The sequence below is a fragment of the Lathamus discolor genome, chromosome 4 (genome assembly GCF_037157495.1).
Source record: "Lathamus discolor isolate bLatDis1 chromosome 4, bLatDis1.hap1, whole genome shotgun sequence".
Classification (NCBI taxonomy): Eukaryota; Metazoa; Chordata; class Aves; order Psittaciformes; family Psittacidae; genus Lathamus; species Lathamus discolor.
In genome coordinates this window covers 59,936,339-59,961,847 of record NC_088887.1, presented here as the reverse complement: position 1 = coordinate 59,961,847, position 25,509 = coordinate 59,936,339, and the positions used below count along the sequence as shown (strand labels likewise).

Genomic DNA, 25,509 nt, shown 5'->3' with positions numbered 1-25,509 from the left:
CCAGTGGAGAGCCAATACATGATCAGCAGGACCCACTCACCCTTTAAGAGCCCCATATGGCCAGTTCAAAAGTCTAAGGGAGAGCAGAGATTAACAGTAGACTATCATGGCCTGAATGAAGTCACACCACCATTGAGTGCTGCTGTACCAGACATGCTAGAACTTCAGCATGAACTGGAGTCGAAAGCAGCAAAGTGGTATGCCACAACTGATACTGCCAATGCATTTTTCTCAATCCCTTTGGCAGCAGAGTGCAGCTTTTACTTGGAGGGGTGTCCAGTACACTTAGAACCAACTGCCCCAGGGATGGAAACACTGCCCTACTACCATCTGCTATGGACTGATCCAGACTGCAATGGGTCGGGGCAAGCTCTAGAACACCTGCAGTGCATTGGTGACATTATCATGTGGGGCAATACAGTGGAAGAAGTTTTTGAGAAAGGGAGGAAAATAACCCAAATCCTGCTGAAAGCCGGTTTTGCCATAAAACGGAGTAAGGTCAAGGGACCTGCAGAGGAGGTTCAATTTTTAGGAATAAAATGGCAAGATGGACGTCACCAGATCCCCACAGATGTGACCAACAAGATAAAAGCAATGATTCCACCAACTAATAAGAAACACAAGCCTTCTTAGGTGTTGTGGGGTTCTGGAGAATGCACATCCCAAATCACAGTATAATTGTAAGCCCTCCCTATTACATGACCTGGAAGAAGAACAGTTTCAAATGGGGCCCTGATCAACAACAAGCCTTTGAACAAATCAAATGAGAGATAGCTCATGCAGTAGCCCTTGGACCAGTCTGGACTGGGCAACATGCAAAAAAATGTGCTTTACACTGCAGCCAGGGAGAATGGTTGTAAAACCATCACTAGGTTGGAAAAGATCATTAAGATCATCAAGTCCCACCTCTCTCCCATGACTGCCAAGTCCATCACTAAATCATACCACTGAAGGCCTCATCTACAGAGTTTTTTTAATACTTCAGGGACAGTGATTCCACCACTTGCCTGGGCAGCCTGTTCCAATGCCTGATCACCCTTTGGGTGAATAAATTTTTCCCAACATTCAACCTCATTCCCAAACCTCCCCTGGTGCAGCTTAAGGCTGTTACTTCTTGTCCTATCACCTGTTACTTGGAGATCAGCCACCTCCTCACTTCACCCTCCTTTCAGGTAGTTACAGACAGCTGTAAGATCCCCCCTGAGCCTTCTCTTCTCCAGACTCAACAACCCAAGTTCCCTCACCTTTTCCTCAGGTCATATCTGGAGCCTCTGGCAGAAAGCACCAGATGACTTGAGGTCAACCCCTCGGCTGTTGGAGACAGGGATGCGCAGGATCTGAGGCCCAGTATACTCCAAATGAAAATTACCTCATTGCAGTAATGCAAACTTTCTTTAAACCCATTGGCTACTTGGTCCAAATGGCTGCCTTTGTATTTGGGAATCTTGCAACACTTCCTTGTTGCTCTAGTTGTACTACCCAATTGCATCCCAACTCTACACCAAGATGAATCTTAAACACGAAGCATCCCCCAGTTTTTCTGAGGGGAAAAAAAACCCTGGACAAAATGGCCAGACAAAGCTCTACCGGTTTCCCAACACACAAGCTGTGGAAACCAGAACCACAGGACACACTAAAGCATACTGTTGAAAATAACTCGAGAAGGTCCAAAAGTTTTTTGATGCTTATTTTCAGAAGCCCACTCACCCACGAGTTTCAAAAAGTAGATGTCCAAAAGATGAAATATTGCTAGTTCAGGTGATTTGCTCAGACTACATACCTGCAATAGGTCTCCTTCATCAAAACGTAGCATTTCTATTATGCCATCCGACTGGATGAAAGCTGCAAATAAAAAACAAACAAAAAAAACTAAGTAACTTAACAGAAGAGCATTTTGTTAACATCATTAGATTAGAAAGAGCAAGTTAAAACATCTAAAATCTGCTGTACCTCATTTTGCAGACAGAGCTATGACAAACCAAAATAACAACACAGTCTAGTAAAATACCAAACAAATCTGTGATACTAATCTTCCTCTCAGCTCCAATTTCAAGAGGTTCATATTAATAAGAGTAACACACTTCATAAATCAGTCTTTTAGCATAAAAATTATTAACTCCAAAGTGAATAACTTCTTCTAGGTTCCCTAAAAAGACTGGCTGTGCTACCAAGCTAACTCAGTACTTCAACCAATATGCCATACTGGGTACCTAAACAACTGAGTTTAATACCTTTAAGCCCACAAGGAATTCCGATGGTTATGAAAAGAAATTCAGTTTCATTTATATGCATCAAACCTTATCTGTACATCTGGAAAGCCTTGTCCATGCTGTTCCCTAAACCTCTGTGTGGCAAGAACTGTCTTGACAGTAACATAACAAGATTTTAAACCATTTAGAAGTGTTTGAACCATATGACCAAACTCAATGAAAAGTTCATGCCTCAGTCTCCTATAAGATCCTCAAACAAAGCATTCCTCCTCCACTCACTTCCTCTAAATACTTGGTCAGGCAATTGTTCTTCAATTCCTCTCAAAATGTAGGGAATGCTACTTTCTTTTAGAGACAAAGAAATAAAGGCATTGCCCTTCCTGTAAAATATAATAATTTTCACAAGAATAAACATGAGTTAAAGAGGAAAGAAAAGTTCAAAGGGTTTAATTTTTACTCCCCAAAACACTATTCACATATACACACACACAAGAAAAGCACAGGTATTTAGGATAAAATACAGTAGCAACTTCAAACTGGAAAGTTGTACTAAAAAAAAAAAAAACCCAAAGAAAAAGACCAAAAGACCCCACCACCCTATATATACCACCTTTTCCCACGACTGCCTTTACCATTCAGCTAGATGAAGTCGAGGGAGCAATAACATACTCCTTTCCACAAAGAGGAACAACTTCGACAGGAAGAAGTTAGTTATTTCCCAGCACACAGAAGCATAGTGTATGCTTCTGAAAGATGAAGTTTGAATCCCAGTCTGAAAAAGATTTAAATCTTCCTCTCTCACTTTGAAAGTCAGTGTTCTAACAAGAACAATTATTATACGGTCACCAACATTGCCACTTGTCCGTACAATGTTTTGGAAGAAAGTGACATCACTTTCAGAAAGCAAAAGTAAGAAAAAAACAGTCTTGGTAGACAGGAGTAAAGCCACCTTCCACACAGAGAAATGCTATTTTTGACACGTTATTTTTTAGGGTTAGGATTATTTGATCCAGTAATTTCCTCACTGGCTGCTTAAGTGACACCTTGACTCAGCACCCAAAACCTAATTTGCTATGTAACATACCACTGTTTGCACATCCCATTCTGCACCCCTGAATCCCCCCGTATTTTGATACCTTCTCTAAAAAGGTACAAATTCCACAACCTTGCTTTCATATGACCAAAAGTAAAAGTTAACATAAAACAAAGATTCCTGCTGTCATCTCCAGAAGTCACTTTTTGTAGGTAAAAAAGGCAAACTAATAAACAAAACCTCCAAACCACAAGATATTACACAGTTATTATCCAAGCTACCACACCTCAGAATTCTAACATTTAATGACACAGGCTGAGAAAGTGGCACATGGAAGTGTGCAAATCACTACAGAGAGGAAGGGAGGGCTCAGATTATAAGCAATATGCCTATCCTGCAATATTAAAAGTGGCATGAGCAATACTAGTCAGTCATGTCAGCAATATCTTGGACATATTTTTGGGGGTACTTATTAATGATTTTCAAAACACACAAAAGCCATCCTTAATCCAAGAATCAGAGGTTTAGGCCAATCATTTATATTGAAGAACTATACAGAACATTGGGAAAGAAATTAAAACAAAACAAAAAAACCTCAGCATTTAAACAGCTGCTATGAGATCTAGTCCTACATCTTATGAAGATTTGGGCTCTTAAAACTTATATTACTCGACTAGGTCTAACAGTTTAAAGTTTAATCCTAAAAAAAAAGAACAAATGGATTCTTGTAAATTCAACTGGCAATACATATGCAAGACATTCAAGTCACTATTTATGTCTTCAAAACCATTCAAACAAATCTGTAAAGTGAATTGCAGGGCTAGTTGTAAGAAGAGGAAGTTTTGACACGCTAGTTTGAAAAGCGAAGTATGACAGTTAACCACACTTTCATACAAATGCCATGCCTATCCTGCCTACCCTCCATGCAAAAAAAAAAAAAAAATCCCAAATTATAGATGAGGTGATACGGAAGGGAAATTCTCAATTTTTAATTTAAGAATGATAATTTTTAAAAAATACCTTTTTTTTTTTTTTTCCCCCCCCAATACAAGCACACCTTCCTAGCAGTCGAAAGGAATTGCACCTCTGAGGTTGTGCTTTTTGGCATTCTTTTGTTTTCTAGCTTTCTGCTTTGGAAACAATAAACAGCACTTGATGATGATACCAGGCACAAAGAAAAATTTCATTATAAAACAGCTTTTTATATTCATAACCTATCAACAACCAGTAAAACACAAAACGGTATTTCATCAAATCACACATTCTTAGGGTTTTCCCGAGGCTTTTTTCCCCCTTTTGCCTATGATACACTGTAGGTACAAAGAGCAGAAAGCAGCAACAATTCTTCCACGTGCATAACACAACCAGAAGCTCACAGTAACTAGCCAAAGCTTTCTACCCAAGCAGCCTGAAAGCAGGCAGCCCTTCTGTAAACCCCAAACACTTTCTCAGACACTCTTCAGTTATTTCATCTTTGTTGCCACTTAGGAACAAAGCAACAGATGTTACAGAACATTTTGAGTGGATGACACTGTTAAATAGAAATGCCATTCATCATGGTATCTTTTAAGAAATGTTTTCAGAGCAGATGACAGTTAGTGCCAGGTGAAGTCATATGCACTGCAAAGTTTGGCTGCTGGCCATTTCGCAGCAATCACATCTCAAGTCAAACTGTGATGAAGTTTCTGTGGTTATACCTTTTATTTTGCTTTAGATTAACTTTCAAGCCCACTTTATTGGTTATTTCATCAAAACAAGGAAATGGCAAGTAAATACATACACCTTTGTGAGATAAAAGCTTGTTTTTGCAACTGACTTCAGACTCCCAATTCAGAATGAAGTAATACGTCACCTCATTCAAATGAGGCAAAGCCAACTACATCTTAAAAAAGCTCCACTGACAAGTCATAAAGAATCACCCAAATCCCTATAAGAGCAGCTCTCAAACTGGCCAATATGGACCACAGAAAGGACAAAGGCTTCTTTAAAGTGAAATGTACACAGTGCCCACAAAGCAGAATGCCTCCTTCTGGGTATTTGCCCATTCCAAAATTAGAAGCAGTTGCTCACCATTTGCACTCATACCACCTGAGCTAAGTAAACTCACAAACTTCAGTACAAGTCCAAAAATAGTCTTTACTCTCCTTTTACACAAAATACATATGTCACCCATAGAGAACAGGTTATTACCAATGCCAAAAGATTCTGCAAGCAATTAAGTATGAGATCACTTGGGCATGCTTCACTAGGTGAACCATTCCTCATGCTACAGAGGAAGATGACTGTTCCTGCAAAGTCCCAAACAATTTCTCCTGGAAAAACTTCCCAACATCTGGGCTGCTACTACCATCATGCCCCATTATCAGTCTAATACTGTAGCAAATACCTTCATACTCTGGAATAGTAAAGTGCAGCAAATTAAGAACTGCCAACTGTGCCACTTCACTCACCCCTGCCACATGACTGGCAACTGCTACGAGAGGGGCACAACTTAACATTTAGGGTAGGAAGCATTTCAGCTGTCACAGCATGATCTGCCACTGCACAAATCAGCAGCCAAGAAGCTAAATTACACATTAGGAAAATAATTCCTTCCTGATCCTGCAAGCAGTTGAAGCCCTGAAGGCTGAATATAATAGTTATTAGTCAAACTTTAAATGTTATTAGCATGTTCACAGCCCAAAGAAGGAAAAGGATGAAGACTCATATCCACAGATTTCAAGCCCAGAAAAATCACAGGCTCCTTTCCTCCTCCTCTCCTTTCACCTATGCACAGCAGAGTATTTTCTTCTTAGAGGTATACACAGATCCTTCTCAGCAGAAAACAATCTTTTCAAGCTCCCACAAGAAGCAAATTTATCAGATTCACAAGAACCCGAGACAACTTCAGTCACTCTCACTACCAGGATATTTAGTGATTTCAAGGTCAAATTTTTCCAGCTTCTAGCTTACGTATCCTGGTTTCCTCTTTTCAGACAGTAGGTTACTATTAACAGAAGTGACATAAGCAGCAGAACACACTAAAAATATCTTAAGTTTCATTTTCTATTTGTTTTCAAGCTACAGCCTTTAAAATCCACCTTCTTTAAGTCAGCTTTTCTATCGAAAGCCCATAAAAGATATCACAGAAAGACCATCAATGTAGGTCTTTGCACTTGCTCCAATACACTTTTCCTGCAGAGAGCATTTTCTAAGCTTTCCCAAACTCTTCAAAAGATGACAAAACCAAAACCACCACTGCGGCCATAACCCCTACCCCCCAAACCACAGCTTTCTGAAACAGTACTATCTAGTCATTATTGCCAACAGATTTCTAAATGCTTTCCCCTACCTTTTATAACATCATCTACCAGTTAAACAGCACGACTGAAACTGGACGAGTTGGTTCTAAAGCTTTGACTATGAATTAACCGCACATACAAAAAATCACACAATTTTAATTTTCCTGAGCAGCAGAAAACTGAGAAGCATATGAAATACAGGCAAGTGGATGAAGAATGATAAAACGACATTATTATGAAAGAAAAATTGCACTGTAAAAAAAAATAAATACCACACAGATAAGGAAAAACAGTATTATGCTGTAATGCAAGCAACCCTTTTTATCAGCTTCAACAACGCAAAAGTCTGGTGAGCCTAAAGAAACATGAGCAGGCAGTGTACACTCGCAGCCCAGAAAGCCAACCGTACCCTGGGCTGCATCAAAAGGAGCGTGACCAGCAGGTCGAAGGAGGTGATCCTGCCCCTCTACTCTGCTCTCCTGAGAGCTCACCTGGAGTATTGCGTGCAGTTCTGGTGTCCCTAACGTAAGAAGGGCATGGAACTGTTGGAGCAAGTCCAGAGGAGGGCCATGAGGATGATCAGGGGTCTGGAGCACCTCCCGTATGAAGATAGGCTGAGAAAGTTGGAGCTGTTCAGCCTGGAGAAGTGAAGGCTGCGTGGAGACCTCATAGCAGCCTTCCAGTATCTGAAGGGGGCCTATAGGGATGCCGGAGAGGGACTCTTCACCAGCGACTGTAGTGATAGAACAAGGAGCAATTGGTTTAAACTCAAACAGGGGAGATTTAGGTTAGATATAAGGAAGAAGTTCTTTACTGCGAGGGTTGCGAGGCACTGGCACAGGTTGCCCAGAGAAGCTGTGGCTGCCCCATCTATGGCAGTGTTCAAGGCCATGTTGGATGGGGCTTTGAGCAACCTGGTCTAGTAGAAGGTGTCCCTGCCTGTAGCAGGGAGGTTGGAACTGGATGACCTTAAGGTCCTTTCCAACCCAAACCATTCTATGATTCTTTGTCCCAGTTCAGTGTTCAACACAATAAATGCTGTTTAAAGAAAGCCCTATTCTTTGAGTTGGAAAAGTGAGTGTAGCTATCAACCTGAATTTCTGCCTACATTCCAACAAGTAACTGGCAATGTAAAAGATCTTTCTCTTATGAGCCAGTGAATCTCAGGCAAGATGCTCTGAGAATCACCAGCCAGCAGCCTCCTTTCCAGCCAAATCCTCTTGCACTTATGTAGCCAATCCGTTGTTTCTTTTCCAGTAGTCTGTAACGAAGGGAAATCGATAATTTTTCCAGCAGACCACAGGAAAAGCCATCACAACCAAGACAGTAAATACACACCAAGAAGTAAATATCACACGCAAAAATAACTCACTTTGAAGTCTTTTTACGTGGAAACATATTCATTCTTTTTCTTTATAAAAACCCTAATTACCATCTCTCAAAAAGCCAGCTTGGAATTTTTTATTTTCTGTTTACATATTAGAGAGATGAAATAAAAACATTCCCAGATGCACTTTAATCACCACATGAAGCTAAAAGCAATATATTAAATTAAATAACAAAAAGACAGACTTCTCATTGAAAACCTCATTTTGTACTCCTGATGGTGAAAAAAATACTTTTATGACTTTGCACAACTCATACCCACATAAGTTCATATGCTCCAACCTACAGCCAAGTTACTACAAGCTAAACAGAGACAGTAGATCACTTGCATTACAGTAGCTGAGCACACAGCTCACTATTCCATAGTGGTGGTGGGGGGGAAAGGTCAAATAATTTGTATTTTACTGCACACAACAGCACAAATTTGAGTGTATACAGTTACCCAAGTAAGTCTGCATATAATCTTTTGCTAGCTTACTTGTGTCATTTCTAACTTTACATACAAGACAAGCTTCTTTAGACAGCAAGGCCCTTCCTTAGCAAGGAGAGCTGTCACACTGTGTTCATCCACTCATCCCTCTTACCCTTAGTTAAGTTCGGTGTAGATTTTTAGGAATTCAATGATCAATTCAGTCTTTAAAGGCAGCTGCAAACCAGAAAGTAACACCTCGATTCTGATTCAAACACAGGCCCTAAACAGACAATGAAGCTACCACTAAGTCTGAGAAAGGAAAAAAGTGGGTCTCCATCCTGAAGACATCAGTTCACGTATCTGGCTCAAGGTATTTGTTTCATGCTCCAGAAGATGGTGCAGCTGCTTGAAGGTTTCTTTTATGAGGTTTACACTGATTGCATGTGTTGTGTAAAAGATGCATCTCTGCAACAGAACTATAGGAACACCTAGAAACAAAAAAAAAAACCCTCACTGAAAGTAACACATACTACACCTAGCATTCTGCTTTTGTTTTTCTAAGAAAATTACTTTTGATTATTTTAGATGGACAGATAACAGACTCATATATTATTCAAATACCTTTAATCTCAGAGGCTCGTTCTGTACTCTGCCTGTGTTTCCACCTTACAGATATTTGAATTTTCATCCACTTCAGCTAGCACAATTTTTATTCTTCTTTTTTTTTGTAATAAGATTTTAAAAGGTTATCTGCCATTGACCAAAATGGTCTATTTCAGATGGCAGCAATATCATCAAACTTTAAAACTTAGAATAAATTACAATAAATTAAAATACTAAAATAAAAACAAAAACTACTTTAAAAGCTGCTAAATGCTTTAAAATACCTATTAAAAGTATTTGCTTTGAAGTTGGTGCTTTAAAACATTTTAATGATTTTATTTGTTCCTCCAAAGACATTTAATTGATGGCTCCAAAACGCTGCTCAGAAAATAATACCCAATTCTAGTTTTTTCACAAAGATTTCATAGGAAATATGAATAAGAACACTTATTTTTAAATAAAAATGAAAATAGAAAATTTAAAAAAAGAGCAAGGAGAAATAATTCTGTCATCTGGAGAACTTGGCCAAAGAGGACAATATTTCTGACACTCACTGAAATTTCCCATAAATCATTTAAAGAGAGGGAAAAACGTAAAAGGAACTTAAGAGAAACCCAACATCTGCAAATAGCATCCTTCTTTCTGGCTTTGGGCCACACAAAGTGTGGCTTTTTATTCTTTCTTATGATGGCAATTTTAAATATTTCAGATTTTCAATATGCTAACTTAGGTTATACCCCTAAGCTTGTTGTTACTGAGTTTGTACAGACATAAAATTAACTGGAACTAGCCTTAAACAAGACGACCTGTCCTGCAAAGAGAGAGGGGCAAAGCGGCAGCCCCTCCAAACTATTCCTAAGCCTTCATCACACTCCAGTTCTCAAATTTTAGGTTAGAAATTCTAATTGTGCCCATAAGTTTTACTGCTTATGTAGCACTGCATATTGATGTGAGCACATATAACATGGTCTTACTGGAATTCTAACCTTTTCAGCATACAGAAACAATATGTAGTTTACAGGAAATTACAGTCAGTTCATAGATTCTGCAGCCTCAGGAGAACGAGGCATTAGCGGACAATAATTGTAACCATTATCATTAATGTCAGTCTTCCAAACTTGCCCTCTTCTGAAATTAGCCATTGAAAGATCCACAAAACCCACTTACTCAAAAAAATGGATTGTGCCAACACAGTGCAAAGGCGTACTTAATAAACGTATGTTCAGGCTGATTAATGATCTTAACAAACCTACACAGAGAGCAACAACTGTTCTCTACATTGAGAAAAGAAGAAGGAGGATGGGATTTCAGAGTTTCAAAAAAAAAAAACAAAACACCCAAAAAACAAACAAACAAACAAAAAAACAACAAAACCCACAGAACAGGAAGACACCACCACCAGACATACCCTCCAATATCTAAATGTCTTGCTGGCAGCATTAATAATACCAAAAAAGAACTACAGCTTATGCTTTGTGGACACTGATCAGTTTTCGATCCTTACTCCTACCTTGCTACAGAGGATTCTCTGTATCACTCGTCTTCACCAATGTTATAACACAGAAACAGTGGCCTACTGAGAGTTAAGAGTTCTGCCCTCTTCCCTGCCCTCAACATCCCTTCCTCCAATCCCCCATTTTTTCACTCACTTATTAGCGTAGAGCTGCATATATTTCTAGAACAACAAGGAAACCTGGACAACACACTAATTTAGATTTTGCTGCATAACACTTTCAGCTCGGTTAAGACTAAATTACAACTGTAGAGAAGAATCATTAGGAGGAAGGAGCACAGTTTCTCCACCCTTTCTATGCTCATGTAGCAATTGTTACTCAAGTGGCCACTGGAAACAGCTATTAAGCCTGGAGGACAAGTAAAAGAGCAGCAAGATAATGCTTCATCAGCTACTATACAAAGTCTATAAATACAACTGAAGATCAGCAAAAGGTAGAATAGCCTAATGATAAAGTCCTAATGTTAATGATGTAGCAGTAATGCTACTTACTGATTGTTTAGCAAAGCAGTCTGTTGATTTGCCATGTGGGAACACAGACCAGAAGGAAAAAAATAGCTGCGATGTCTGATAAAGGCCAGAAAACAAATGGGTGGAGAACAACAACTGCAGGAAGTTTTGAAAGAAGATGAAATATACAGCAAGAAGAATGAAACAAAACAGGGAATTCCAGTTTTGGGGGGAAAATGTGAAAACGCTAATGATAAATTAAAGGTGCTAGTAGGCTATGGAAATCACAGAATCACAGAATCACAGAATCCCAAGGGTTGGAAGGGACCTAAAAAGATCATCTAGTCCAACCCCCCTGCAAGAGCAGGGTAACCTACAGTACATCACACAGGAACTTGTCCAGGCGGGCCTTGAATATCTCCAGTGTAGGAGACTCCACAACCCCCCTGGGCAACCTGTTCCAGTGCTCTGTCACTCTTACAGTAAAGAAGTTCTTCCTGATGTTAACGTGGAACTTCCTATGCTCCAGTTTACACCCATTGCCCCTTGTCCTATCACTGGATATCACTGAAAAAAGCCTAGCTCCATCTTCCTGACACCTACCCTTTACATATTTGTAAACATTGATGAGGTCACCCCTCAGTCTCCTCTTCTCCAAGCTAAAGAGACCCAGCTCCCTCAGCCTCTCCTCATAAGGGAGATGTTCCACTCCCTTAATCATCTTTGTGGCTCTGCGCTGGACTCCTTCAAGCAATTCCCTGTCCTTCTTGAATTGAGGGGCCCAGAACTGGACACAATATTCCAGATGCGGCCTCACCAAGGCTGAGTAGAGGGGGAGGAGAACCTCTCTTGACCTACTAACCACTCCCTTTCTAATGCACCCTAAGATGCCATTTGCCTTCTTGGCCACAAGAGCACATTGCTGGCTCATGGTCATCCTCCTATCCACCAGGACCCCCAGGTCCCTTTCTCGTTCACTACTTTCCAGCAGGTCAACCCCCAACCTGTACTGGTACATGGGGTTGTTCTTCCCCAGATGCAAGACTCTACACTTGCCCTTGTTAAATTTCATCAAGTTTCTCCCCGCCCAACTCTCCAGCCTGTCCAGGTCTCGCTGAATGGCAGCACAGTCCTCTGGTGTGTCAGCCACTCCTCCCAGTTTTGTGTCATCAGCAAACTTGCTGAGGGTGCACTCAGTTCCCTCATCCAGGTCATTGATGAAAATATTAAACAGCACCGGTCCCAGCACCGACCCCTGAGGAACTCCACTAGTCACAGACCTCCAGCTAGATTCTGCGCCATTGACCACAACTCTCTGCCTTCTTCCTTTCAACCAGTTCTCGATCCACCTCACTACTTGATCGTCAAGCCCACACTTCCTTAGCTTATCTATGAGGATGCTGTGGGAGACAGTATCAAATGCCTTACTGAAATCAAGAAAAACTACATCTACCGCTCTACCATCATCCCTCCACCTAGTCACTTCCTCATAGAAGGCTATAAGGTTGGTCATACATGACTTCCCCCTCATAAAACCATGTTGGCTGTTCTTAATGACCCCCTCATCCTTGATATGCCTAGTGATGGAGTCAAGAATAAGTTGTTCCATCACCTTTCCAGGGATGGAGGTAAGGCTGACCGGTCTATAATTACCCGGGTCCTCCTTCTTGCCCTTCTTATAGATTGGTGTGACCTTTGCCATCCGCCAATCCTCAGGCACCTCGCCCGTTTCCCACGACTTACCAAAGATGATGGAAAGTGGCCTAGCAATGACCTCCGCCAGCTCCCTCAGCACCCGTGGGTGCATTCCATCCGGACCCATCGATTTACAGATGTCCAGATTGCATAGCTGATCCCTAACCCAATCCTCATCTACCAAAGCAAACTCCTCCTTTGTCCTGACTCCTTCTGGGGCTATAGAAATCCGGGGCCCTCGGGGAGAGTCTGCAGGAGTAAAGACAGAGGCAAAGAAGGCATTCAGCACCTCTGCCTTCTTTATATCCTCTGTCTCCAGGGTACCCACTTCGTTCAGCAGTGGGCCTATATTGCCTCTTGTGTTAGTTTTATTTGCTATGTATTTGAAGAAGCCCTTTCTATTGTCTTTAACCCGACTAGCAAGATTGAGTTCCAAGGAGGCCTTAGCTGTCCTAATTGCCTCCCTACATCCTCTAACAACTGTCCTATATTCCTCCCAAGCGGCCAGCCCCTCCTTCCATAATCCATAGATTCTCCTTTTCCACTTGAGTTTGCCCAGCAGCTCCTTGTTTAACCACGCCGGTCTCCTAGATCCCTTACTTGACTTCCTACTTATTGGGACGCTCCGATCCTGAGCTTGGAAGAAGCGGTCCTTGAATGCTAACCAACTATCTTGAGCCCCTTTACCGCCTAGTACACTTTCCCATGAGACTTCCCTTAGCAGTTGACTGAAGAGGCCAAAGTTGGCCCTTCGGAAATCCAGAACTGTGGCTTTGCTAGGTATTCTATTCCTCCCACACAGGATCCTAAACTCCACCATCTCATGGTCACTGCAGCCAAGGCTGCCATTGACCGTCACCACTTCGACCAAACCCTCCTTGTTGGCGAGTACTAAATCTAGCAGCGCTGCTCCCCTAGTTGGTACATCCACCATTTGCATTAAGAAATTATCATCAATGCACTCGAGGAACCTCCTAGACTGTGAATGACTGGCTGTGTGAGTCTTCCAGCAAATATCGGGGTAATTAAAGTCCCCCACGACGACTAAGGCATGTAGTCGCGAGGCTACTTCCAGTTGCCTGTAGAAAGCCTCATCAACTCCTTCGTCCTGATCAGGAGGTCTGTAATAGACCCCCACAACTGCAGAAATTCAACTCAGCTACCCAAAATACCTTGGAAGCAGTTACCCCTCAAGTAAATAACCTCTCCTGCTCAGACTTTCAGAAGCTACTATGATGACCTAGGTTAAAACCCTGCACAACACAGATCCCAGATCCTAGGCTTATTTACAGAATATGCTTTTGACAGATACCTAATTCTCCTTCAAAGACTGCAATCCCACTAAACTGCCCCTCAACTAAGGTAATAGTCAATTATCTTCACTCAAAAATACCTCTCATTTCTACTTTGATATGCCTAGCACCAAGTCTCAACCTAAAAATGCATACTTTTGATAGATAAAATGGCCATTCAGCATTAGAATGTTTTTTTCCCCAATACAGGTACTTTAAAAGCACAATTAAATAATAGTAAATAAATATTTTTAATTCAATTTAATCAAAACAAGAACTCATGGGAGTCATCAAGTATTGGAAATCTGATGAAATTTTCCCTGATAAACAGGAAGTTTGTTTCAGTCTTCTCTCCATCAGATAACGACATTCAGCAGTACTAATAGGCACAGTGACTTCACCCGTTTAGATTCCATCTCTGTCAATGACAACCATCTCTCCTTCAGCATCAGATATAATCAGGTTTCCCTCCAAACAAGGCATTTATTCATCTTTTAATTATTTTGGAAGATACAGTTTAGCCAAAGCTATTTGGGCAGATCATGATCTAGTTAAGCTACATGGAAGTATATAATAATATAAAAGCAGATATATCATAATACAAAAGTTCCCCATGCACACCTTCCATTTAATATATAGGAGAAACAACTTAGCAGGCAAGAGGAGTCTCGTTGCTATCACTGAGTAAAGTAGCGGGATGGCTGGGGGCAAAGCTGTCACTAGATAATGGTCATTTCTGGTACCTCAAGACTGTCCACCGCTGGCTTCACAGACTGGAATACACAGAGATTCAAAACACCAAACCACATATACAAGACAGAAATGGTTTGTAGTAAGGACCAAGTACTCCATGCCCCCCTGCTGCAAGAAAGGAACAGCCAAACTTGGCAACCTTCAGTATCCAGATCTCTCAATATCTCCGCAGCTATACCACTTGCACAGATTTTTTAGTATTACTTTAATACATCTTGTATATTAACGTGTCAACCACAATCCAATTTATTGTCGTATTACCAGCAGCCAGAAAAGTTGGAAACTAATGGGTATATTATGCTTTGTGTGAAATATGGTATACAAATATTCCTCTTTTAACAAGTTTTTCAAGAGAAAGAATGGAAACTTGGGGACAAATAAAGCCTATGTGATGCATGATTATAGAAACAAAGAATGGCCAACAGGGTCTTTTTATTATTCTACAATCATATTTCTTTAGTGATGCAACATGTTAAACTTTCTGGATCCAATTCCAACTCCACTTCTGTCTAAATTCTATCTACCACCATAGAACTAATTCATAGAACCCAGAATTTTCCTGCCTTATGGATATTCCCATCAGTTGCAATGAAGAGACCCAAAACAGAGAGATGGAGCAATTCAGGGTGGAATGGACCTTAAGATGTCATCTAGCTCAACCTTGTGCTGAAGCACAGTGAAAGCTGAATTTGGACAACATTGCTTAGGCTTCTGTTTAGCTGGGTCTTGAAAACCTCCAAGGTCAGAGATTCCACAGTCTCTCCAGGAAACCAGTTTCAATGCCTGCCTATCCTCATCATGAAATACAGTCTCTCTATATCAAGCCAGAACACCGTAGAGATCCTGACTGGAAGGTGGTAATACATCAAGGAGTCAGTGATTCACACAAGAGGAAACCTGAGTAGGCCTATGCCTGTGCTGCATGTACGGGCTGGCTTTCAGGACTGTGCTGTGCTGCCATATACCCCCTGGCTGCAGGATGAGCTCAGCCAGCTCACTGTAATAGAGGAGCCTGCAGGCAGCTCCCACTTAGTGCCAGCAATTATGCCACCTGGGTGGCCCTGCCTTTATCTAGAAGTGAAGCTAGAAGTTCTCATGTGAGCATGCTTTCTGCTTGACAGTAGAAATTAAGTTGTTTTCTTGTAAGGAAATCCAACAAGAGCTCCAAACAGTTCCAACAAGAATCCAACAAAGGACCAACACGGGATAACCCTTTCCATGGACAGGGTCTGCATGTTGCACCGGACTTGTTTGATGCAGCACAGCTCAGGATTCCCAGCATCAAAACAGATGTAAGATTATACTATTTTCTCTTTACAGTGTTAGCTCTGATAAACTGCATTTTCAATGATATTTTATATTGTCTGAGTGCCTTTCTTATTCAGATCATCGCACACCAGCATCTCCCGGGTACAAAACAAACTTTCCCTGTTTTACTTTGACCACTGTCTCTCAGGATCCTACCATGCATCTGAGGAGTCCATTTTCTTCCTAATGTCTACTGCAATATTGGCAAGCTGCCACAAGTTACCTTCAAAGGTTCATCTCCATGCAGCTTTGGATCCCTCATCCTCTCTTCATAGGTCATGTGCCCACAGACCATCTTTGCAGCCTTCCAGAGGGATGGTGGAGAGCAAAACTGGATGCAGTGGTTTAGGTGTGGTCTCTTAAGTGCTGAGTAAACAGGAATAATCACTTTGTTCAGTCTAGTGGCTACACTCCTGTACACAACACGGGTATATTGCTGACTCAGGTACAGCATTTCCAGCTTGTATTCCCCACAAGTGGTTATTCTGTCCCACATGAAGTACTTTTCATTTATCCTTTTCGGATTTCATGAACGTCCTGCCAGGTCATTCCTCTGTCTTGCTTAGATGTCTCTGAAATGCAGCCCTGCCCTTGAGCATACTGACTGCACTCCACATTTGGTATACTCCAACTCCAGATCAGTGACAAAGATATTAAGCAGGACAGGTCCCAGAATAGAGCCAGGAGGAACTCCTTGTAACCAGCCTCCAAGGCAGAGCACGAACCACTGCTGGGAATAATCCAAACCCAAACACACTGCAGTTTATCTAGTTGCCTCAATAGCTTCTATCATTACCTATAAACTCCACTGGCAAATGTTTGTACAGAATTTTGGTGTAAATCACTGATTCATTGAGACTTTTTCTATATTGCTAGATAATTTCAGATTTATTAACAAGCTTCAGATAACCAGTTTTTAAATTCACTTAACATATCAACATCTCAAATGGGGGACCCAAAAATCCCTTAGTGGAAGCAGATGTCACAAAAAATAGCTTATTTCTTTATCTCCATACCAGTATCTTCCATCATCTTCAATCCGAGCCAGACATTTTAAGTCTGCAGCTTATCCACTACAAAATAAGTTTCCTAAGCTAGTCACATCAAACTATGCTGAAGCCATCCAATTTCACACTGAGGAAACCACCTTGAGATGTTTCCAACAGAGTATGCCTGTAAGGAAACAAAGTTTTCCATTTTCAAAAGCTAAAATTGCCTCTTTAAAAACCTTCTCTGAGACCTTTTCTCAGTCTTTTTTTTTTTTCACTACTACCCTCCTCTACAAGGCCCCCATTCTATTTCAGATCTATAGATCTAGAAAGTCAAATTGATAAAAAGTGGGTATATAAGAGGTTTAGCGAAAGCAAGAGTTTAAGTCAGTCCCATGCTTGTCTACAACTTTGTCTCCTATCCTATCATTCCCTCAAATGGTGATTTAATCTGTTAGCTGTACCCCCAATTTAAATAATTAAAAAAAAAAAAACCTATAACCAAGGGTTCTTCAGGATTTTTTTAAGTTTAACTTTTAACAGTCTGTGTATATTCTATTATGCACAAATTGTACACTCCAACATAGATCAAGATGTTGAACTGAAAAAAAACCTCAGAGTTGTCTTAAAACATCACTGTTAATATGGATCGCTTTATGAAGACTAGTTAATGGATGCACTGATTAAATCACTTTTAAAGCCCAGGCATGTTGTACTAGTCAGTTAAGCAGTTCTATTGGATAACATGTTGTAACTTTCTACAGCACACAAACAGAAGGAGCTGTTAGGTACATAGTTTCACTTCCTGTACACCTCCTTACATTAAATTTTATTCAGGTATTCCTCAAGGCAGCTCAGTAACTACAGTACAACTCCAGTTGTTCTCAAATCGATCTCTACTGCTATGCATGCCAGGCAGTAGGAGGAGAGGTATGAAAATCCCTTTATGATAGTCTTAGTGAGAAAACAGAGCTGGTAAGTAGCAGGAAAATCTCAAACTGGGGGGGGGGGGGGGTGAAGGGGGGGTGTCTCCTTTTCAGACAGTGGAATTACACTGCAATCCTTCACCTCTTTGCTGTTTTGCCATTACATCCAAGGCTTTTAAAAAGAAAGGGAGCATCCAAGTGCACACAATCCTGCTTTAGCCTTTTTTATATTCCAGAATACAAGTTATCCAAGCCAACTTATCAGAAAATTTCTGAACCAGATTTATAGTGTTCAGTGCAGATGATGCATCACATCCTTCTTGCTACACCCAGTAAATCACTGATTATTCCACGTAGACAGTTCAGAAAACAGAAGTAGCCAACATTCCTGCATCACTTGTTAAAATTTTACCAACTGCCTCTAACAAACCCATATCTGACAGGATTATTCTTTGCCTGTATTTACGACTAGAAAGATAACTTTAACTCTCACGGTCATTAGTTCCTTTGGTTTCCTAAATCAGGCATCTACATATTCAGTTTACAAGCTTTACGAAACAGAAAAAGGGAAGTTGGTGGCAAGAATTACTGCCTCCATATTTGGACTGTTTGTTAACAATTCCTCCACATAAGAAAGGTGGGTGGCAGTGAGCAAACTAAGTTGAACTATGTTCCTATTTCCAAATTAACAAGCTCCATTACTAATGCCAAACAAGTCAATCACAAAATAAAGGCCATTCCAGCAACGTGCTAATATACTCCCCATGCAAGAAGAAATTCTGCATTCCCTATCTGGGTATGAATAATTAAAAATGCTGTAATACTTACACAAACTTTTAGAAAAAAGCATAAACAATTTTTTTAAGATAACTGTAGTTTAAACTCAAATAGTCACAAATTTGGCAACTACCACAGGTAGCTGCTTCTGTTTATTACAAAGCATGCAGTGTGCTCGCCTTTTGTTAACTGCAAGATAACACAGGCTGGAAGTGACCCCAGAGGCCTCCAACCCAGCCGCCTGGTCAGAGTGGGTCCATTCAGAGCAGGCTGCTCAAGGTATTACCCAGTCTAGTTCTGAATACCCCCACTTATTCCCATGAAGAGTGCAGATCTACTTCAAATGCTGTCTTTTAGGGATAAAAAAAAAAAAAAAAGACGACTTCTCACAGCTTGTGCTACACCCTTGTAAGTTCATGCTGTAGACTGACAAAGACACACCACACTGGACAGCAGTCGCTAGCCAGAGAAAAAAGCAGATCTTTACTGACTTTTCTTCTTGCCAAACCCACAAACATAGGAACAAACCAAACCCGTTGTAGCCTCTGCTTCAGTCACACAACTTTTACTGCTGAACCACAACATCCACCATTCACTGATGAACTCCCAGGTGACTTACCAGATTTACAATTTGAAAGATTCTTTATAGTTACAAACTTAGTAAATTACACCATGGAATCATAACACGGATGGCTTTAATCAGAGCAAAATGGAGCAGTTTTTGAAATAAAGTGACATGACACACAGCAAATGCCCGAGCTTTACTGCAAACAGCTGAAATCTGAGCATGCACAAATGTATCCAAATGACTCAAAGTAACCCCTACTGCAATACTGTCAATCAAACACAAAAATCACACCTGAAAGTTTTAAATAAAACAATGCCTATAGACTTCTGCAAGCTTTGGAGAAGCTTTGTCATGTTAGGTACTATACAAATACATAACAAGTTGCTTCAAGAGTTTACAATCCAAGGCCCTGAACTGAAGCACACTGTCCTTCAATAAAGCTCAGGTAGGTGAGGGTACCTCAGTCTGCCTGACGCATGCAATATAACTGGATGCCAGTGAGGGAGAAAGAGATGCAGAGGGGAAGAGCAACCACTTCAGCATTACACAGAAGCCCATAGAGAACATGGGGTCTCAACTTTCTGTCCATTGCATTATCATTTTTCCTTACATTTAATTTAGCCCAAAGATTCTGCAGACAAGTATGAGACCTTTCAATCCAAGCACACTGTTAATATTTATCATTCACAAGAGCAAAGACATAGTACAAATCTAATCAGCTCTTCCATACTTAAGTTTCAAAATGACAGTGAGATAGCATGGTCAATTTTTATTCTTGCTGTTTTCCTCACACTGTTCATAATTTTGATGTGCTACTTCAGCTGCTAGAGTGTTTTTAGTTCTATTGAGGTCATTCTTTCTGGAATCTTTAAGTCAGGGTTAAAACATTAACATTAAAATAAAGGGTAGCATGCTATCTGTTAGTTCTGACAGCAGGATATGACAAACAAGCAGCATACGTAAAGAGATTATTTTATATTATTTGAGACATAAGCCTCACCTTCCACATCACCTTACAGTATTAGTCTACTTTTGATACTCTTATGAAATATCCTGGATTGACATTTTAGATACTGGTAAAAAGTCAAAAGGAAAAGATACTTGTCTAAGACAGAATGACAAAACTGGAACCAGGACTCCAGCACCCCAATGCACTGCTTTAATGACACCTCACTTCAACTCCATGATTATTTTACCTATCATTTACACTATCTCAGTTTCTACCATATTAGCAGAGAACATGTCAAGCTTTAGAAAAAAGAAATAATTTTGCATTTTCACTGACCTATCTTATATCAGATCTTAAATGTTTAAATAGCATTTTTTCCACAGATCCAGCACTAAGACATTACTGCAAAAGTTATAGTTAGGGATTGAACCTAGACTAGATATCAACCTTGTTCTAATTGCACCAATTTTGTGAGCAGGTGGGTAGATAAGAGAACTACCAACATAGTCCCAAGAGGCCTGCAGTCAGCTGGCCAAATAAAAAGTGATTTTAAAGAAAAGTAAATTTTTGTTGTATAAAATTAAGACTTTTAAAACACATAAATTAATATAAATACAGGAACAACCACAAAACAGCTCTCAGGTAAAAAAAATGCTGATGTTAGACATCTGTCTTCAAAGCATTTTACCACAGCGTTTATGGGATTACTACAGCTTCCTGAAACCCAAAACGCTGTTGTGTCCTAAGACCCCCCAAAAAAATAAAAAATAAAAAAAAACCCAAAGAAAAACAAAACCCACAACAAAAACCACCCCCCCCCCAAATATAAACTGAAAGTTGTCCTCAATCCATGGGGCAATATAGAACATGATAATTACACTAGGAAATTATGAGCCTACAAAAAGCCTGAAAATCATATGTATTTGCAAAAGAAACCCTTACATTATTTTTGCCCCTCCTAAATGACAAGTGACTCTGAGACTGAATGCAGACTTCTTTCCCCTGCCATGTCATTCTTTTGCTATGGGTTCACAGATTTCCTAAGTGAAACAAACAAAACATTTTACAACCTCCTCAGTCTTATTCAGTCCTCAGCAATACATGGGCACTGAGGACACAGCTAGACAGAAAGAAAAAAAAAATGGAGAAAAAGTCACATATCAGTGTTTAGTCTGAGACTGATGGGTTTTGGCTGGTCCACATGCAGTTTTCTCTGCTCTCATATTCGTTCAGATACCAGACACTTCCCACAAGTTCTATTTCTCCATCACAGAGAGTGTACAGCAGTATCACTGTTCCCTGTGAGTCTGATTTACAGTTTGTCTATGCAAAGGATTTCAGTTTTGCTTTTTGTTGTTAGATAAATGGCAAAGCTGTTTATGTTGTAATTTCACCCTCAAACTCCTTAATTCAGATTGGGGACTAGAAGCAATCATGTCAATCTGGGAATATTCCAGCATCAATTTTCTTCCTGCTCATGACAGCTCCATGAAGAACTGCTTGCTGCTCCTTCTCCATAGAAGCATGAAGCCAGCATACTCTTTCATGCACCAGCTCCATCTCTCCCCAGTGTCGCTCATGTACATGCAACGTAAGAGGAAAAGAGTGTCTTCCACCTTCATTTTTCACTTTATTTTGCAATATTTTGATATATTCCTCTGTCGCTTCTATAATTTCTCTTTTAACAACTTCTCTGGAATATATACTAAGCTTTGTCTTACTACAGTCACCTTTCTCTAAGCAGTGTAGAAACAGCACAGGAGCAAGAAGAATGCACAACCAATTTCTCTCCACAGCTTCCTTCCTGCAGCTGCAGTGAAACATGTATGCCCACATTTGGGAGACGTAAAGGATATTCCTAGCTATTTCCTTACTTCCAGCTTTTTCTTTTTAAACTCTGTTTTACCATGTTTAAATTGACACAACCCAGCAGAAGGCTAAGGTACTGAAGGACAAAGCCTGAAGCACCCTTCCCTCCTTCATTTTGAGCTCCTACCTTGGCCTAAAGGACCACTGGCCAAGCTGGTCCATCTTTTCCTATGCTCAGTTACTGCCCCTTAGACTGCAGTTTAAGATCAGTGGGAGTGGATCTCACAAGTCACTTTGACTTTGTCTTGCTTTCTGTTCTTTCACCCAGAGTATCAACAGGCATTCCACTCAGCAAAAAAAAGGCTCCAAGACAACAGTTCCCAAAGTGTGACCCACAAATGCAGCATCATGAAGGAATTCTAAGGAGTTCATATCAGATTAAACTACCACCATCCCCCTCCCCCCCCCAAAAAAAAAGAAAAAAATCAAAACCAAAACCACCAAAAAAACCCACAAGCAAATTAAAAAAAAAAATATATATCTAAACCAACAAAACCCCAAACCACCAAACCAAGACTTAGTGAGCTTAAATGCACCACTTGTAGACTACACTCAAGCAGCAGAAATCCTGGGAAGAAAAACAAGTGTCGGAAATCAGAAAAGGAAAAAAAAAAAAAATATATATATATATTCAAATTGAATGCACTTTTTGAAAATGACAAAAGTGCTGCTAGGATAAGTTTTAAATATTAGACTGTATCAATTGAAGGAAATGGTTATCAGTACAAGCTAGTCCATTTTTTTGAAGGACTTAATCGCATCCATTCAAACTCTGTGAATCTAAACCTGCCTTCATTTATTTATGAGTGCCAAGGAAGCCCATAGAGAAAAACAGTACCTCCTTCACAAATTAACAAAGCCAGGCCATGGCCCCAGCTGCCACAAGTTTTAGGGCATGAATCAACTCCATCATACCGGTATATGACATCACTGATAAAGCTTACAAAGTCATACAAGCTACTACCTGTAAAAATGCTATGAAAACCAGAATCAAAAACAGGTATTTCTGAAGCATTTGCACTTCTAGCACCTCACGACAGTATAGTCTGAGCTGCCAGACTTACAAATTCTCCTCACTAAGGATACTGTATCTTCTTCACACTGTTTTCTAAATGTCACATTTTCTGAAGAAAAATAAAAAAAGAGTGGCTGTGATACAAAATGGTTTTTTTTTACCATCTTAATATCAGCATCATCATATTTGTAAAAACGAATTACTGGAAAATTACACAAGTTGAGCACTTCATTAAAAAATGAAGGGTGTACCTACATTTATTCTTATACATGCACTGCTAGGATGCATTTCTTCCCTCAAGTTTGGTCTTGAAACATAATTAACTAAACTAAACTCACTAAACTGTTACTTCATACCCTTCTTATTCTTTTCTATTCATCCCCTCAGACCTCATCTGCCCTGATACACTTCAGGCGCCTTCCAGTACACTGTCCTCCAGTGCAGCAACTTGCTCGAAAAGCAAATCCTCGTGTCAGACAAGGTAGATCTGTTTCACCTACTTCTGCAATACATTACATTTATCTGCTGCTTTTCAAACACTGCCACAGCTTTAAGTAGACCAGGAGCCTGCACCTTGGAAATGCTTTAATGCCGGTCTCAGCAATGGTACGGAATATGCTTAGGTGTTTCGCTCGGGGCTCTTTTTGCCTAGTTAAACCACAATGAAAAGACAATGTGCCAAAATCAAAGACGCTGCAAGTTAAGAAGTCCCCGTCCGACTTTCACTAGAGTTTGGGGAAAACGCCGCCGGCCTGGGGCAGGCGTCAAACACCTGTCAGAAGTTCGGGGAGGCGAAAGGGGTCCCGCTGTTACTTCCGAGCCTGCATTTCTGCCCTTTCTCAGCCAGGTCTGCCCGCCTGTTTGCCTTGGCTCGCTCTCCTGCTGGAAGCTTGCCGCAGGGAAACCAGCTCAACGCGAGAAAGCGCTTGCTTTTTTTCTTTCTCCCTCCCCTTTCTTCCCTCTCTCTCCTTTTTAAAGGGCAGCTTCAGCTCCATCTCCACCGCTGTCAGGGAGCAAGAACCCCATCGAGCTCACCAGAGTCAGCAACCCCCCCCTCTTTCACCACCACACACACAGACCCGCCGGCGCGCCCCGGCAGCCGCGGCCGGGAAGAAGGGGACGGGGACGACGGAGGAACACGGGAGCGCACGGTCGGCGGCTGCAGCACCCGGCGGCTCCGCCGAGGGGTAAGGGGCGAAGAGGCCGCTCGCCCCACCAGCCGCCCCCCCCCAACCCAGACACGCGCCCGCGTCGTCCCCTCCCCAGAGCCGCAGCCGCCAACGGCTCCACAGCAGCCGCTGGAGGAAGCACATAAAGGAAAAGAAATCTGGGTCTCACCTTCCTTCTCGGCCCGGGCCGTGTGGAGAAGCACCGCCAGGGCCAGGCGCAGCGCCGCGACCCGCCAGGCAGCCGCCCGGCTGCCGGCGCGAGGGAAGGGGGAGCCGGGGCAGCCGGGAGAACCGGGGCCCGCCGCCGCCTCCCGCCGCGCCGTCATCGCACTGCCGCAGCCGGTGCGGGTCCGCCGTGTCTCCGGCCGGGCCGCGGCGCGCGAGCGGAGGAGCTCGGGGCGGGGCGGGGCGGGGCCCGGGGTAGATGGAAGGCGGGGGGGGGGGGGGGGGGGGGGGGCGGGCACCCCGCCGCGCGCTGCGTCCCGGACGCGTGTGTCACGGGGCGGAGCGGGGGGGGGGCATTCCGCAGGGGTGCGCGCACGCACGCACGCACACACGCACGCACGCACAGGCGCGTACCTTGCTGCCTGGGGCGGGGCTTCCAGGCGACGGCGGAAGCAAGTGCCATTTTAAGTGCGGGCAAGCCGCCGGCTTTCCCCGTCTGTGGTAGGGACTTCGGGCAGGGGCGTGTTTGGGGTTTTTATTCGGTTTTATTTTCTGATGTAACGTTAGGTCTCCTGTAGGTGCTGGCTGTTCATGGACGGGCCATTGCGCCTCCTCAGTAATCTCTTCACCCTGCCTTTCGAAGGGTGGGGGTGTCGCTGTATTGTTTCCTTACAGGGAGTAGCGGGGCTAGTCCTGCCCACATCCAAGATGGCGGCAGGATGGTGGCTGAATGCAGGGCTGTGGCGGAGGGAGGCCAGTTTTTCCTGGGCTGTGTGCTGCGTCCTGCGGCCTCGCTGGCGAGCACGGGGGCAACGGCCTCTCGGCGGGGACGTTTCTGTGTGGTGTTTATGTCCTGTTCCATGTCTTAGCTTCCCAACCACGCCTCTGGAGGCCCGGGATGTTGAGGGGCCCCTATGTCAATAGCTGTCCCAGTGTGGGAATCCGCTGGGCTGGGCCGGGCCGGGCCCGTCTGCACATCACCCTCGCCGGCAATAGAAGTCAGAGGACAGGGAGGTATTGTGCGCCTGAGGTGTAGTGTGAGGCCCTCTGCTAGAGCAAGGTGTTATACCACATGGCGGCCGCTGTTGAGGAAAGATTTGTACCTGACACTGTTTCTGACACGAGTGACCATAGGGTGTTTGTGAA

The 25,509-nt window shown here is 42.1% G+C and overlaps 1 protein-coding gene across 1 annotated transcript in view; it reads right to left on the bottom strand.

Annotated features, from left to right (window-relative positions):
• Positions 1 to 24,559, bottom strand: part of TMEM131 (transmembrane protein 131) — a 101,858-nt gene extending 77,299 nt beyond the window's left edge. The window contains exons 1-2 of the mRNA XM_065677643.1: positions 24,368 to 24,559; positions 1,781 to 1,842 (exon numbers count right to left, since the gene is read on the bottom strand). Coding sequence (XP_065533715.1) covers positions 1,781 to 1,842; positions 24,368 to 24,524 — 219 coding nt within the window. The 5' untranslated portion in view covers positions 24,525 to 24,559. The remainder of the gene's footprint in view (positions 1 to 1,780; positions 1,843 to 24,367) is intronic.
• Between the last annotated feature and the right edge of the window lie 950 nt (positions 24,560 to 25,509).